We start from the raw sequence: 14,048 nt of genomic DNA, 5'->3' as shown, positions 1-14,048 counted from the left end.
GCTTGATCAGATATACCAAGGGTACAAGGCAAGTACGATACCTTGCTAACCTGTTTAAGAGGAGTTACGGTCCTTTTATTGTAATCATCCCAGACAAAAAACCAAAAGCATTGAACCAGCTGTGATCATGAATTAGTTTCTTTCCCATTGAGCTCTTGGAATTTTTAACAAGTTCCTTTGAGCATGCAGAAAATTTTTTATATATACTAAAGAATCAGAGAGGCGAACACCAAGGAAATCTAGTCCTGCTAGTTCTCCTGCTCCTGGCTTACAGTAAGATGGCAATGTCTTCTCTCTTTCTTTCTCTGGTTCTTTTCTCTAGAGTCCAACCGAGAGGCTATTGGCGCAGCTCAAGGAGTTACACCCCTACTGTCTCTTGCCAATTCCTATGATCCTAGAGTCCAACAAAATGCAGTTGGTGCTATTCTCAACCTCACACAATCAGGTACCTTCTGACTAATGATTTATCTAAGATCGCTGAAAGAATATTTCTCACTGATAAAAAAGTAATTCAAAAGGGTTAGGGCAAGAATAAAAGCGTATCTGAGCAACAAATTATTTCCTTTGCATATGGCACTCATGTTGATACCATAGGCTGATGATTTAAGTTTGGCCTCTCTTTAGCTAATATAGGCTCTTTTTTGCCTGGTGCTGAAATAGGAAGGCTTGATTTTCAACCCCAAGGGGCTAATGTACAAGCACTTAAATCATCAGTCAAAGAAACAGAGAAAGAATAATCATTTGTTACAGAAATAACTTAATCTAAAAAGTTAGCAGCACATTTAGCACTTTGAAGCAATCTCAGAAGTTTATTCAACAAGGACAAGCTCTAGGAACGTTTGATTTGTATCCCTAGCTTGGTGTTGGAAGATGCAAAATACAACTATTATGGGCCAGACATTAAAGGCTCCTGGGATATCTGCCAACAGCTCTAGCAAAAGCAATATTGGGTGCTCTGCAATAATATGTGCAGTACTGAACATTAACTCTGCAACGAACCAGCATTAAATCTCATCTATCTAGATGACAGCATTATCCCACACAGCTAAATGATACAGTCATGAGCAATGTCTTTTAACTCTATATGGTGGAAGTGAATGGTTGGCAAGGACTTCTACAGTTGGCTATTACACTTCTGTCGCTTCTGTTACGATTCAGAATTTTTTAATTTTTTTTTTTTTAACACAGAAATCATGGTGAATATCGTACCTGAGGTTTTTCAGCTTCTCCAGTGATTCAGATTCTCAGAACAGTCTTTAGCATAAAACCAGCAAAGGCTTAATCGATCACAGAGCCTGATAGTCATTTTGCTGAAATGTCTGTGTACTGCTATATTGCACAAACTCTAAATTATACACTCTCCAGTCACACAGGTTGGCATATATTTGGACAACCTCACCACTTTCTAGAATCCAGGGATTGTGCATATTCCTTTTGAATGGTGCCTCCAGATGAGAGGGAGGGAAGGGAAAAGACAAGCTAACAGCGCTTTTTCTTTTTTTTTTAAATGGCAGAGAAAATCCAACAGGTCCTATGCAAGGAAGGAGCCCTACCAGTTCTTGCTTTGCTGCTGGAATCTCCTGACTCAGAAGTGCAGGTATGGCTCAAACAGGTCAGATTTTTAAATAGTAACAGTGTGACTGTAAGGAGAGCACAAACCACAGCGCCTGTAAATAAAAAGGCAGAGAGGAGGGAAGGTTGCTCTAGAGAATACGGGAAACACCTGACAGCATCTTGGTGAAACTCAGTCAGATAATGTATATTCAAACCACTCAATTTGTTTAGCTCCACAGAAGAAAGTTTATGACACAGAAGGGCGTCTGCCAGCAAACACCAACACATGCACACAGTTGTTATGTCGTTACCTTCCTGTGTCTTTCAGATCATCAGAAAAGTTTCAGATAAGCCTCCTCCTCTTGTTTTTTTTTGCATCCTAACTTTGATCTTCCACTCTAAGCAATTTTGCTAAGTGTTCTGAGCAGGTGTAATTTGCAAAGATTGTTTTCTTCTTATTGTAAATGTCTGGGAAATCTCCCTTTTTTATGTCTACCACAGACACCTCTGTGATTCTGCATAATTAACAGAGAGCTGGTGTTGGTTCAGAAGTACGCTAATGAAAAACTATGAATCAGAGTTGTAAACCTTAAAATCCACTAGTTCATTCATTCGGTCCTCTGAGTAGTACAGGATTGTTTCCTCCATCGATTTTGTTATCTCTATTCAATCTCTTTTAAATGTCTGAAGTGATGGAGCCTCTGGAATTGTTTTCTCATCATCAGCTTTCTCTGAGATTCATCTTAAAATTTCCTTCTCTGCAGTTCAACCTGTTTCTTCTAATTATACCTCTTTAGTAATACATGCTTATATATATAATCCTCCCTAGCATTAATGTTTAAATCCTTTGAAAATGATCTCTTGGTATGCTAGGGCAATGACTACATCCAGCCTGAGTAAATCAATGTAAACATATAATACGGGAAATGCAGATGAGCTAACTTATGTGCCAGCAGCAGTGTCGTTGCAGCAGCACAGTGCAGTCCTGAATACCCAGGGTCCTAATGGGTTTGTACCACATGCAGTGCCACAGCATGGCTGCTGTTGTAGTGACAGCAGATTATATCACTTCTCCTGGAAGAAGGCCACTCAGGCTGTTGTCACATCTACCCAATAAAACACCCTTAAGATGAAAAAGCACTTTATTTTCATCAGCTCTAAATTTGAGCATTTCTGCAATTTATTTTTATTCTCTTCAACATGTCACCACTGTGACCCTCTCCCTCTCTGCTTTTTTCTTGGTTCTCTGCAGTATTACAGCTGTGCTGCCCTAAGCAACGTGGCAGCCAATGCTCAGCACCATGAAGCCATGCTGAGACCTGGCAACAGATTCCTGCTGCGGACACTCATCTCTCTCCTATCCTCTTCTGTGGACAAGGTAAAGCTCTAGCTTTATCTTTGTGTAAAGGCTTAGCATCAGGGTAGAGCTATAAACTTGGGCATCCAGTTTCAGCCTTGCACAATTTTGCACATCAACTGTACAGGTGCCTATGTGGCATCTTTCCCATGAGAAAAGACACATATGTTAGAAGACACACATGTTTTACAAGGTCAGTGTATGGAGAAAAAGAAGTGAAATCATTAAAGTTGTTCCACAGCCCTGGACACTTTCTTCAGACTAGGATGGCCTGTATTCTTTAAACTTGAAACTATGGGTGTGAAGTGCTCTGTCCAGGCTCTCAACTATCTTTGATCATTGTGGCTGCGACAGAAGGTATCTGGAGCATCTATTATGCTACTATTTTTTTTCTTTTTGGTATCCATAACTTTGACTATATGACTTCAAAGAATAACATCTTCAAAATTTTGCTTTGTTGTGAGCCACACCAAAGAAACTTCAATAAGCTACAGTTCAGGATTTAAAGGGGGAACCTTAAATTCTCTGTAAGAGGGAGGTGAAAAAAAGGCAAATCAAATTAGACAAATTCACTCCCTTTATTTTCCTATACTTTATCTGACATTCCTAAAATAAACCAACATCTGAACCCCATTGGTTCTTCCTCAGCAACAGCAGGATCACTGATATTAGAGGAGGTTGAAAAAAATTCATCAAAACTTTGAAAAGAAATCATGTCCCAGACTTTGTTATCTGAAGATAATGTAATAGCTTGCTAGTGTTGTCACGTTTATTTTGCGTACGATAGGCAAGAACATGCATTACTGAAACCTCTCTTTTTTTCCCTCTCTCTTTTTCTTTTATTTTTTTCCCTTCTTTGGCACAAGCAGGTTTCAAGCCAGGCATGCGTTTGCCTAAGAAATTTGGCTACCAGTGGTAAGCAATATATTGGAGATAAACAAACCATACTATTTCTTTTTCTTTCTCTCTCTGCCTTTCAGAGTGAGCACAGTGGGCTGGGAACCTTTCACATTAAAAGCAAAGAGATACACTATTTTGTACATTTTAATTGGATGTTGAGGGAAGAGGGAGGTGCAGATTTACTAACTAAACCAGCCTCACAGCTCCTAGGAAGTGAGGGGAAGTATGTGGACAAAGTGAGAGAGACAGCAAAGTTCTTATGCACAGAACCTTTGCAATTGTATTAAGTTTTTCTCCCTTACGTGTTTCCTAAGCAGTAAACCTGATTAAGACAGAATGTCTCCTGAAATTTCTGCTGAGTGGGGGACCTGCCTTCTCCCAAGGCATGAATCTGTCTGTCATTAAATATAATTTTCTGCCAAGCATTTGTCATCTTCTTAAAAAATCATGTCCCATTAAATGCCCAAGATCCGTTTCTACAGCATACTTGGGAGATGAAAGCAGAGGACTGGCATGCTCAACACTAGAGCCCTAGGGTCCAAGGTAGATTTGTTCATCTACAAAACGTAGAGGTGCTTCATTTTCAAGCAATCACAGTTATAGTGGAGCTGGAAGTAAAGGAACTGCTGTGCTGCTCCCTGACATGGTTGAAAACCCCTGGTTTGCTTGGACTTTTAGGACTGCCGCTCCATCTGCTGGCTGCTCTGGCATTACCTTTAGTGTCCAAAAGCACTCGCTGAGGTTGCAGGGACAAGTGCATAAGCATTGAGTGATGAATAAGGATTCAGCCAGGATGGCTGATCTCTCCCTTGGCTAACCATAACTCTACGGAACAGGTAGTGCTTGGGGAGGCCTTTCTGTCTGTGCAGCAGAAGCTGCCACCTTCTCACCGCACCTTAGGCCAACAGAGCACTCAGAAAATTCCCCTCCTTTCTACTTGCTGAGGTTCAGACACAAACCGAAGGGTGCCCAAAGCTACATTCAGCTCTGAAGCCTGTATTAATCCTTTGGCAAGCTGAGCCAGAACAAACTGGGCTTTATTTTTATAACCAAACATTGTTGATCCCATAGAGGTGGGGAGGTCCCCTCTAATTTCATCACTGAGGCAGTCAAATGCTTATGAGTCAGGGCCTGAATGTCTCCTTGCGGTGCTCTGAAGCTCCCTGACCTCAGTCATTTTCCCAAACCAGCAGACATCCAGGCCGAGATGCTTGCTGAGGATGTCCTGCCCAAGCTGCGCTCTCTCCTGGCATCCCGCAATGAGGATGTGCGTCGTGCCTCCATCGCCCTGCTCTGGATACTGTCCCAGCACACACACAACCAGGTAGGGGAGATCATTTCCCAAGGTCAGAGGGGAAAGAGTAGCTCTGGTCCCTGCCCTGGGGTAATGCTCTGTTATGGCAAAACTGCAAACGAAAGGCATTTTGTGAAGGACCGATAGACTCCGTGAGGCTTCACGACCCTTCTCCTTCCCATACAAATTGACAAGGTTTTGTCTACTGCATCTGCACTGTCCCTAACTACCCGAAGAGCCTGTCTGTTGTCATGAGTGGGATCCAAAGGTTCCCATAGTTAATCAGATTACCTGTAATGGGACCAAGGGGAGCGCACTGGGGGAGATGGGTGTCCGATTCCTTGGATGCACGGATACTACCCTGCACTCCCTGCAACTGCCTATGGTCCCCTCCGGTCCCCGGACTGTAGGTCTCCAGGTGGGTGTAACAAGGGGCAGGAAAAATGCTTAGCACCACGAGACTGCAACCATGGAGGCAGCTGAGGAAGTTATTCCTTGGCTATAGAGCTTCCTCACACATTGAAAAGCAAAGTAATTTAGAGTGTGCACTTAAAATGCATCAGTGCAAAACAAAGTGCAAAAACAGTTTACTTCCTTATATGGACAGTTATTCTAAAATACATTTACATAAGTGTAATACCAATTGAATTAGGATAAAGGCAGAGAGGGAGATTAATAAAATTTGAAATACTGTCTATCTTTACCTAATTCACTAGAACTTTCCTGTCTCCTCATGTCCTTAGTTACATTAGTAATTAAAGGCATCCTTAGGAACATGGACATGAAAGGTTTTTGATAGGTGTCTTAAGCTAACAACAACCTTTTAAGAAAGTCAGTTTGGGCAGTTAAAGCAAAAAAAAAAAAGTGGGAACCTTTCCTGCCACATTGCTTTAAGCAGTAGTAACAGACAATCTGAGGAACCACAGCTGGGCTTAGGTGCCTCTGATGGCTGAAATACACTCCGCCTGATTTGAAATGTCCTCCGGGTACTGCAGGCCTGGTGCCTCACACCTCGGTTGCACGTACACAGCACAGTACGAACCAAATTGCGCCTCCTTTAACTCCGAGACACAATGGGAAAAATGGGTAAGCTCAGCGCCTGGGAAGCAGCAAGTAGAGCACAGAGCTTTTCAAAGGCACCGTGGCTTCACAGGCTTTGTGCTGGCTGCACTGGCACCGAATGTCCTCATTGCCTGTCAAACTGCCTCATGCAGTCAAAACACAATTTGCTCTCAACGAGCTTACAACTGAAATACATTAAGTTAGTTGGAGGGTATTTACACAGTGAAAACGTTACTCAGTGTGAGGCATTAGGCTGGAACGCTGTGGTGTTTGCTTTTCTTGCCCCCAAACACCATTTAGCCTTTTTGTTCTCCCAGAAAGGAGTATCTGCAGCTCCTTTCCTCCCTGATCCTGAAATGTGTCTTTAGCAGTGCCTTCAAACCCCCAGCTACAAAGGGCACGGCGCGGTGTCAGTGGGAACAGAAAAAAGCACCAGGGGCTCACACTTGTTACACCAGCAGTGAAACAGCCCGTCCTTCATGGGGGACACGGGTCAGCGGCAGGAGGCTGGAGAGGAAAGCATCGCCCTGGAGGGTTTATTCTCCAGTGAGAAGTATCTACATCTCTGCATCTCAAAATTTGTTTTAGTGAGCAAACACGGCTGTCCCTGACTACTGAATGTTGCTGCTTTGTGCGAGCGAGCCCTGGGCACTCTGAGAAGCAGCTGACCTCTCCTTACTCATATCCTGCCTCCCCACCTCCGTGCCTTTTCTGGTCTGTTTTTCAAATCTTTTCAAGGTTTCTTTCTCTAACCCGGGCTGAATTCTCAGTGAGTGAAAGAGGGACTTCTCCATGGGAACAGCTGTTGGAAAACAAACCACCGAACAAAGCTAACCTTTACAACCAAGTCAAGTGATGCTTGAATTATTACAAATACTACCCAGGATACAATAGGGCAGAATTCATCTGCCCTTTCGTTACCATGAAGCAAACCCCTGGGAATGCTTCACAGGAGCTCCTCTCTCTGCTTAAACCCCTGTTTTGTGATCCCCTGGCCAGGCTGTTGACAGCGATTCCCAGCAAGCGCTGGAAAACTTCCCTCTTGCAGGGGGAGTTTTATTCAGTTCTCCCAAGGACAGCTCAACCCTGAAACACTAAAGAAAGAGCCAGGCTTTGTGAGAAAACAGCCTTTTAAATCACATTCCTTTGAGCAAGGACCTGGAAGTCAGGGTAGCGGGATCCGTTTACTCCAGATGATGCCACTGACTTTCCACTCCAGGTACAAAATAACTTTGCCTTCCCATCTTGCTACCTGGTAAACAGGATAATATTTATCTTGTCAAGAAATCCCTGAAGAAGGGGTACAAGGGCAGCATTGCAATTGTAAGCACAGTTGCTGCTGGAATGCTTTTCCTTGCTTTTTTTTTTTTTTAAATCTTAGGAGAAGATAGATCAATATCCATCTGAACCACGCAATCCATTTTTACTCAGAGTTTTCTCGTGATTCCCTCGTGCTGTGCAGGATTGAGCCAGAAAACAAAGTCTGGATCCCAGCCATATGCCAGCCAAAAAAGAAGTTCAGGAAAATTTAAAGTACTGTCACTTGGTAACGTAGGTCCTAAATAAACAGAAGAGCTTGGCAGGGAAGTCATTATATATTAGAAAGTTCATTGATAGTCTGTAGACAATTTCTTCCTCCCAGGCTGTAGCAAATCAAATAAGGGTACCATAGCTGATGGAATTAAATAGAAAAGAGGAGACTTGGTCCAAAAGCACAGAAAACAGTCACCAATGGTAATTTAATCGGATTATCTAAAATTATATTATATCTGCCTTTGAAGAGAAATAAAAATAAAACTAGAGAAAATTTATAGCTATTATCTGCATATAGGATTCTTTAAATGCCCTGAGCTTCGGCATAGCACTGCCCTTTGCATCTGTTTTCTTGTTTCATTTTAGGATTGCTGGTTGTGTCAGTGCTTAAAACGAATGTAAGTGAAGATGTCAGTTGATATTAAAAGAAAATAAGATACACTTTAGCAATTTAACCTAAGTAAAAGAAAGACGCAAGTTAAACTAATCTTTAAAGACATCTGTCTTTCAACGCTGCTTCAGTGATCGTGACATTGCACACGTTTCAGAATTATATGATTTTTCTCAGCTGTATATAGGACCAATGATTTGTTTTATATCGAATACTCTTGCTAATGTGTCTCAATTTCTAAGTAGCGCAAATAATATAGTTCATTACTAGCAAACATAAGAATGCGTAAAGAACTCAAATTCCTAAGGAAAAGAGACTGAAAGAAGAAACGCTCCCAAGAGGAAATCTTTTGCTTTTAACTGTAGATCTAACCCAAAGCCTGCTGAGATCAGGTTTCTCTTATAAACATCACTGTCCTCTTAATCCATACTGTTATTGAGGAAACTACCTGGGCAGTAATCCAAACTCAGGAGATCCGATTCAATTAGTATTAGTGGCAATTGGAGGAAGACTGCACTAAGGGAGAGAGGGACTCGGTAAAGTCCCTCTAAAATATCCATCAGGCGGCAGAGAAACACGTATAAACTCAGAATATGCTGTTTGGAACATGTTACTAAAGTGATGCTGATCACAAACTGATCTAAACATAGAGTCCATTACTGTAGGTGAGATAAATTGCTGAGGTACTGAAGGACACGCTGCTGCTGCTACTTCACCACATACTCTTGCCTTTCAGACCTATCCTGACCACTTCGCCTTCCAGTCAGGATCACACGTCCTTCCCCTGGCTACCAGCAACCTCTGGGAAGTGTTTGATGCCAACAAAAATAAACTACCAGACCTTAAAACTCCAGCTTTCCGCAGCAAGTGCTCTGTAGATCAGTGCCAGTAAGCAGACCATATTTTAAGAGAAAAAGCACTGGACCCAGCTGCTACACTGTTGGTTTAAATGAGCGGAATAATGCTCTTTCGGCGCTAAGATCTATCTAAAGCTTGCTGCAAATTTGCACTTTGTTGTCTGTACTGGATGTAATTGAGATACTGGTTTCTCTTCTCAGGACACGCTGGCATGTGCTGAGCTAATACAGAGCCTGGGAATGCTACTGTCAGTGCATAAAGCAGACCCTGTGATTGTTGGTCATGCTGCTTGTATCATCAAAAACTTGAGCCTTTCCAAAAACAGACAGGTAGGTAGCCAATTTTTTTCACTGAATTATACCCTGGGAGGTTGCAGTTATGTTTATGTGAAGTCAGCATTACCCACAGAAAGAATTTTTTAATGAAACATATGCCAAGGATACTCCACACAAAATTGTGTGTATGAGTAAAAGGACCTGATGTGCCATAATGAACGTTTGGGGGGTTTTTTTCATATTTTTTCCAATACAATACAAAAACGCTAACAAAAATAAGAAATGTCTAATATCTTCCTATGAGTGATGTGGTTACCTAGTTTGAATGACTGCATCATAGGTATAAAACGTACTTCTAGCAGACATTTCATACTAATTAAAGGAACCATCCAGGAAAATCTGAGGTTTGTTACAAACGTGGCCAAAAGGAAAACTATTTACAATAACTTTTTTTTCACTTGTACTAACTCAGATAAGAATTACATGAATTTTTGATAGTTGTGAAATCAATTTTTGCAGGGAAATAGATTCCCTCAAACCCGAGACCCACAGTAAGAGTAAAAATGGACCATACTTTCAAAGTTTGCTTTAAAAAAATAACCATATTTGTCACTTAAATTCTGTGGCTTTATTCTGTTATCAGCAGGGAGCTGGTTCACCTTCATAAAGCTTTATAATGTGCCTTGCAATGTGTTTAGCTCTCACTGCACAATGAATCCACAGACAGGAGTGGGAGTGCCAGGTTTCCAGAGTCAATTCTAAGGAACAATCCCTAAAGCACGTAAGAGTCCTCAGCACAAGAGGAAAAAAAAAGTCTTGGTTTTGTGCCAGGAGGACACAGAGTGTGGGAGCTTGAAAGGCAGCAGTCTTGAATCCAGCTTCAACCTCTAAGCAGCAAGTTAAAAAAGTGCAATATAAAATAAGCACACAAAAAAAGATAGAGCCTTCTGTTGATAGACACCTTGAGCTCCCTTATGGAGGTGTGAGCAGCTTCCATTATTAGGACCTCCCAGAGTGCTGATGACTTTGTGATTCATCTTCAATAGTAACCAGTCACCTCCAGGTGACTCATCCAGGACTCATTCCTTGGTCTCAACTGCTTTTAATCCAGGTCAGCACAGGCTAAGTCTCCTACCTGTTTTCAACTCAGTCTCTAAAATACGCATCTCAGTACAGAGACAAGCTGCTCAACACCACTTTTGGCATAGCAGATTCAACCTAAAAGATAAGGGGTACCCAGAAATGTTTAATTCATAACATTTCTCTCCAGAAACAGAACTCACCTTTGCTAGTGAGACGTCATCTCATATTTCTGCAGATCAGGGCATTTCAACACCAGAAAATTTTCAAAGCCCTGGAGACAAATACAAGAACTTGATAAACTTCCACATTTCCCAGTGCTTTGCCCTGGAGCACTCAGCTTATTCACCTCTGCAGCAGGACTCGAGCAAATGTCAGCTTAATGTTAACGTAGAGCCTGGTACAGCAGCAATAGGTTGGGAAATTCTTTGAGCTCAGAGTGATCTGTGATTATGAGAACATCGCACAGTCAGAGCAAGCCCTGGGAAATGTCTAAAATCAGGCGATCTCTGAACAGTCCAAGGTGTTTGTCACCCGGTTGGGATAGATCTGGGAGGAGGCACTTCCGTTATTGATGTTTGAGCCCTCAGTATCACTAAGAGTTATTCAGTACTTCTGAAGTCCTCGGACGCCACTAAAACGTAATGGAAGTGCTAAACATGAATCTCTTTCTCACTGCAGAGAATCACTGAGAGCCCATGTGTTGAAGGTCTCCTTCAGACCATGCTTTCTACTGACATTCAAGAAGACTCCCTTCATTATGTGACATCTTGTCTTGCTGAGCTGGCAAAGGAAGGTAAGGAAGCAACCCCGCCATAAATGGCTTAATCTGAGAAGTGTACGTATCCGTTATTAATCCGAATGGGCGGTGAAGCACCGGCAGGCATACAGAACACGCAACCCAGGTCTTTCCCTTTAAATTCACTGGGAGTTTTGCCATAAGCTTCAAGAAGAACAAGATCTGACTCACTGGCAGGAGACATGGGCTCCGTTGTTTGCACTTTTTTTTTGTTGAACTGCTTAAAATTTTTTACTGAAAATTCTTTGTGATGAACTTTATTGCTGTACGTGGCCTGCCTACTTTTATTTGTAATGTCACCCAGTTTCTCCAACTGAATTAATTCCACGACAGCAGAAACTAATATAAGAGGAGGAAAAGGCTAAAATACAAAGTGGCTTTTTCTCCTTAAGTTTATTGCATGTAGATTTTACAAGAGATCCCAAATTAGCACCTGTGGAAGGTACAGTACTCCTCATGGCACAGAGGATCAATGTAAATCTTCCCAGCCCGTCCCAGCTCTGGATATTGCCTGTCAAACATTGCACCTCCTGCATCTCTCGTAACCACCATGCAACTGGCAACATGTCGCATTTAATTTTGCAAGAGGTGCCCAGCAGCTGCTGGACAGACTGAGCCCACTAGGCAAGAGTGGATGTCGTACGTAAAACGATTCATTCTTTCAGAACACAAACCCAACAAAATAAAAATCCATCAGCCTTTCTGTTGTGAATCAAATCCATGGCCCTATCTTACTGAGAGCATAACCTCAGGACGTGACTCTTTTTTACAATCTAAATGTACTTATTGCACAAGTTTGGCACTTATTTTCCTTCTCCAGCTGTGTAAAGGATTTCCTATTTAGGCAGTATGTTTTCTGTCAGACCTCTCACCTTTGTTTCTTTGACACTGGAATTTTATGTTTTCTGTCAGACCTCTCACCTTTGTTTCTTTGACACTGGAATTTCTGTTTACTCTCTTTTATCTTTCTGTCTTCCAGAAGGAGCCACGTTACGCATGGTCCAACGGATGGATGAGCCCTTGACAAAGTGCTTGGTGAGACTGGCTGGCCAACTGGAACATACTGAGGCATCCTTTCAAGCTGCCTCCATCATCCAGCACATGACAGGTCACGGTAACTGTCACACAGCATTACCTGTGCTTTCAAAGATATTTATGTCTGTCTGGAGTGAAATGAGCCCTTTCCCAAAGGAGCTAACTGTCAGGCACCAAACAACCTTTAACGTTCCTATAGCATCCTCTAGCCGGTCTCTACAAATCTATTATTTAACATAAAAGTGCCTACAGTCGCCCTTTAAATACACATAAAATAGTGCTTGCGTGCATGAGAAAGCCAAGGGATGAAGATGCATCATAGATGAAAGATCTGGTTCAGGTGTTTGTTGCCTTTTTCAAGCGCTGCCATTCTACAGGGCTAGGCTGTAGCCAAGTCTGAGGTCCTTAAAAACAACTTAAGTAGGTAAATGGGATAGTGTAAAACACTCCTTACCAAGGGAAAGATGAGAACATGTTTGAGATAAGAGGCATCATTGCAGCTTTCTGTTTGGCCCGCCTTCTCAGTGTATACAACGTGATGGCGTTCCCCACAGATAGGAACAGAGACTGGGAGAGACAATTGCAAGAGGATGGTTGTGTTCCAAAATTTTAGATTAACTCTGCTCCCTGACCAGCAAGAGGAAAGCCTCTTACTGAACCAAACACTGCTGTTGTAATTCTGGACTAGATTAGCAGGAGCAGTGAAATAAAGTGGCTTTTAAGAATGTAACCTCTATGTTTTTAAGTTTTAGAGAGAATGAAAAGATCATTATTTTTACCTGCAGGAAACAAACAGCTGTATGCCTAATACACTTGTCCCATGCAGCTGAGAGCCTTTAAGACTCCTGTCCTGGTTTGACAAAAAAACGGTGTTCAGGTGATCCTTGCCACGATCTCTGTAAAAGCACATTTAGATTTTAATCCTTGGATGTGAGAGAAACTGAAGTCTATTATGAATCTCTAATGAGGGAAAATGCAAAGCTCTTGCAATCCGACCATTGAGGAGTTACAGCAGAGCAGACTCTCAGGTAGTGAATAGAGTCCACGAGCATAATCGCTTCATGGATGGGTTAGCATGACAGGCTGATCAGTCTGTAAATCATCACGCACCTCGCACAAGGACCAGCTTCCCAGCGCAGCAGCCCACTCTGTATTTTATTTACCTGAAACAACAGTGATACGGTTAGAGGCCGTAGTACATGGAAGTCCTCTGCCATTCTTTGCAGTAACATTGGTTGTAGCTGAAGTTAAATGAGTCATTAACAATCTTAAATGTTGTTACAAAAATCAGTTTTCAAAAGCTCCTGTTGACCTCCAGTGGTTCTTCCATTTTTGCAGAAAAAATTATGCTTTTGTTGAAGCGCCACGTCAGAGAGATTCAGGCCTACCTCAAGAACTTTCTTGCTCACCGAGAGATCCGCTTTCAGCAGCTGGGCATCTCTACGTTCTGCAGACTGCGAGAAGGTACGTTCTGCCTGCTGGGCCGAGCCGCCAGGGCGCTGCCAGACCCTGCCTGCTCCTGTCACCAGCAAACGGGCACTGCCTTATGCCAGAAGTGACAGTGCCGGGCAACCTCCTGTGGGGACTAGCTCTGCTCACTTCAGCAAACAGAGCAATCTCAAGGGTAGCTGTTACCTTCCCTGTTTTTAAGTAACTAACAGTATCCTATGATGAAGGCAGGGATGGTTTTTTTTTGTTTGTGTGTTTGCTTTAAAACTAAAGGCTTTCTGATCAGCGGGGCAACAGGACTTCAGCTACAGATGTTTTTATCCAGTACGAGAATGTTTGGCACCAGAGGCAACCTAAAAACTTGAAATATTAATTTAGTTTCTTTTGATAAAGCAAGCAAACAAGCAAATTGCACGATTAGCTGGTATTAAAGCTGGGAAGTCTCACATCTTTTTCATACT

General features: G+C 42.3%; 1 protein-coding gene across 4 annotated transcripts in view; it reads left to right on the top strand.

Moving 5' to 3' along the window:
- The window catches only part of LOC134513206 (uncharacterized), a 28,608-nt gene that overhangs the window by 11,190 nt on the left and 3,370 nt on the right, over positions 1-14,048 (top strand). Inside the window, exons 5-13 of one of the 4 annotated variants that reach the window (XM_063329518.1) lie at positions 323-445; positions 1,515-1,597; positions 2,807-2,932; positions 3,781-3,826; positions 5,005-5,135; positions 9,150-9,278; positions 10,986-11,100; positions 12,083-12,217; positions 13,477-13,602. In XM_063329518.1, the coding sequence (XP_063185588.1) occupies positions 323-445; positions 1,515-1,597; positions 2,807-2,932; positions 3,781-3,826; positions 5,005-5,135; positions 9,150-9,278; positions 10,986-11,100; positions 12,083-12,217; positions 13,477-13,602 (1,014 nt within the window). Of the gene's footprint in view, positions 1-322; positions 446-1,514; positions 1,598-2,806; positions 2,933-3,777; positions 3,827-5,001; positions 5,136-9,149; positions 9,279-10,985; positions 11,101-12,082; positions 12,218-13,476; positions 13,603-14,048 lie in introns of all 4 variants that reach the window. The other 3 variants (XM_063329517.1, XM_063329515.1, XM_063329516.1) reach the window with 3 other exon arrangements.

This window comes from Chroicocephalus ridibundus, chromosome 3 (genome assembly GCF_963924245.1).
Source record: "Chroicocephalus ridibundus chromosome 3, bChrRid1.1, whole genome shotgun sequence".
NCBI classification, from domain to species: Eukaryota; Metazoa; Chordata; class Aves; order Charadriiformes; family Laridae; genus Chroicocephalus; species Chroicocephalus ridibundus.
Note: the sequence above shows the minus strand (reverse complement) of the source record. Positions and strands in the feature narration are given on the sequence as shown.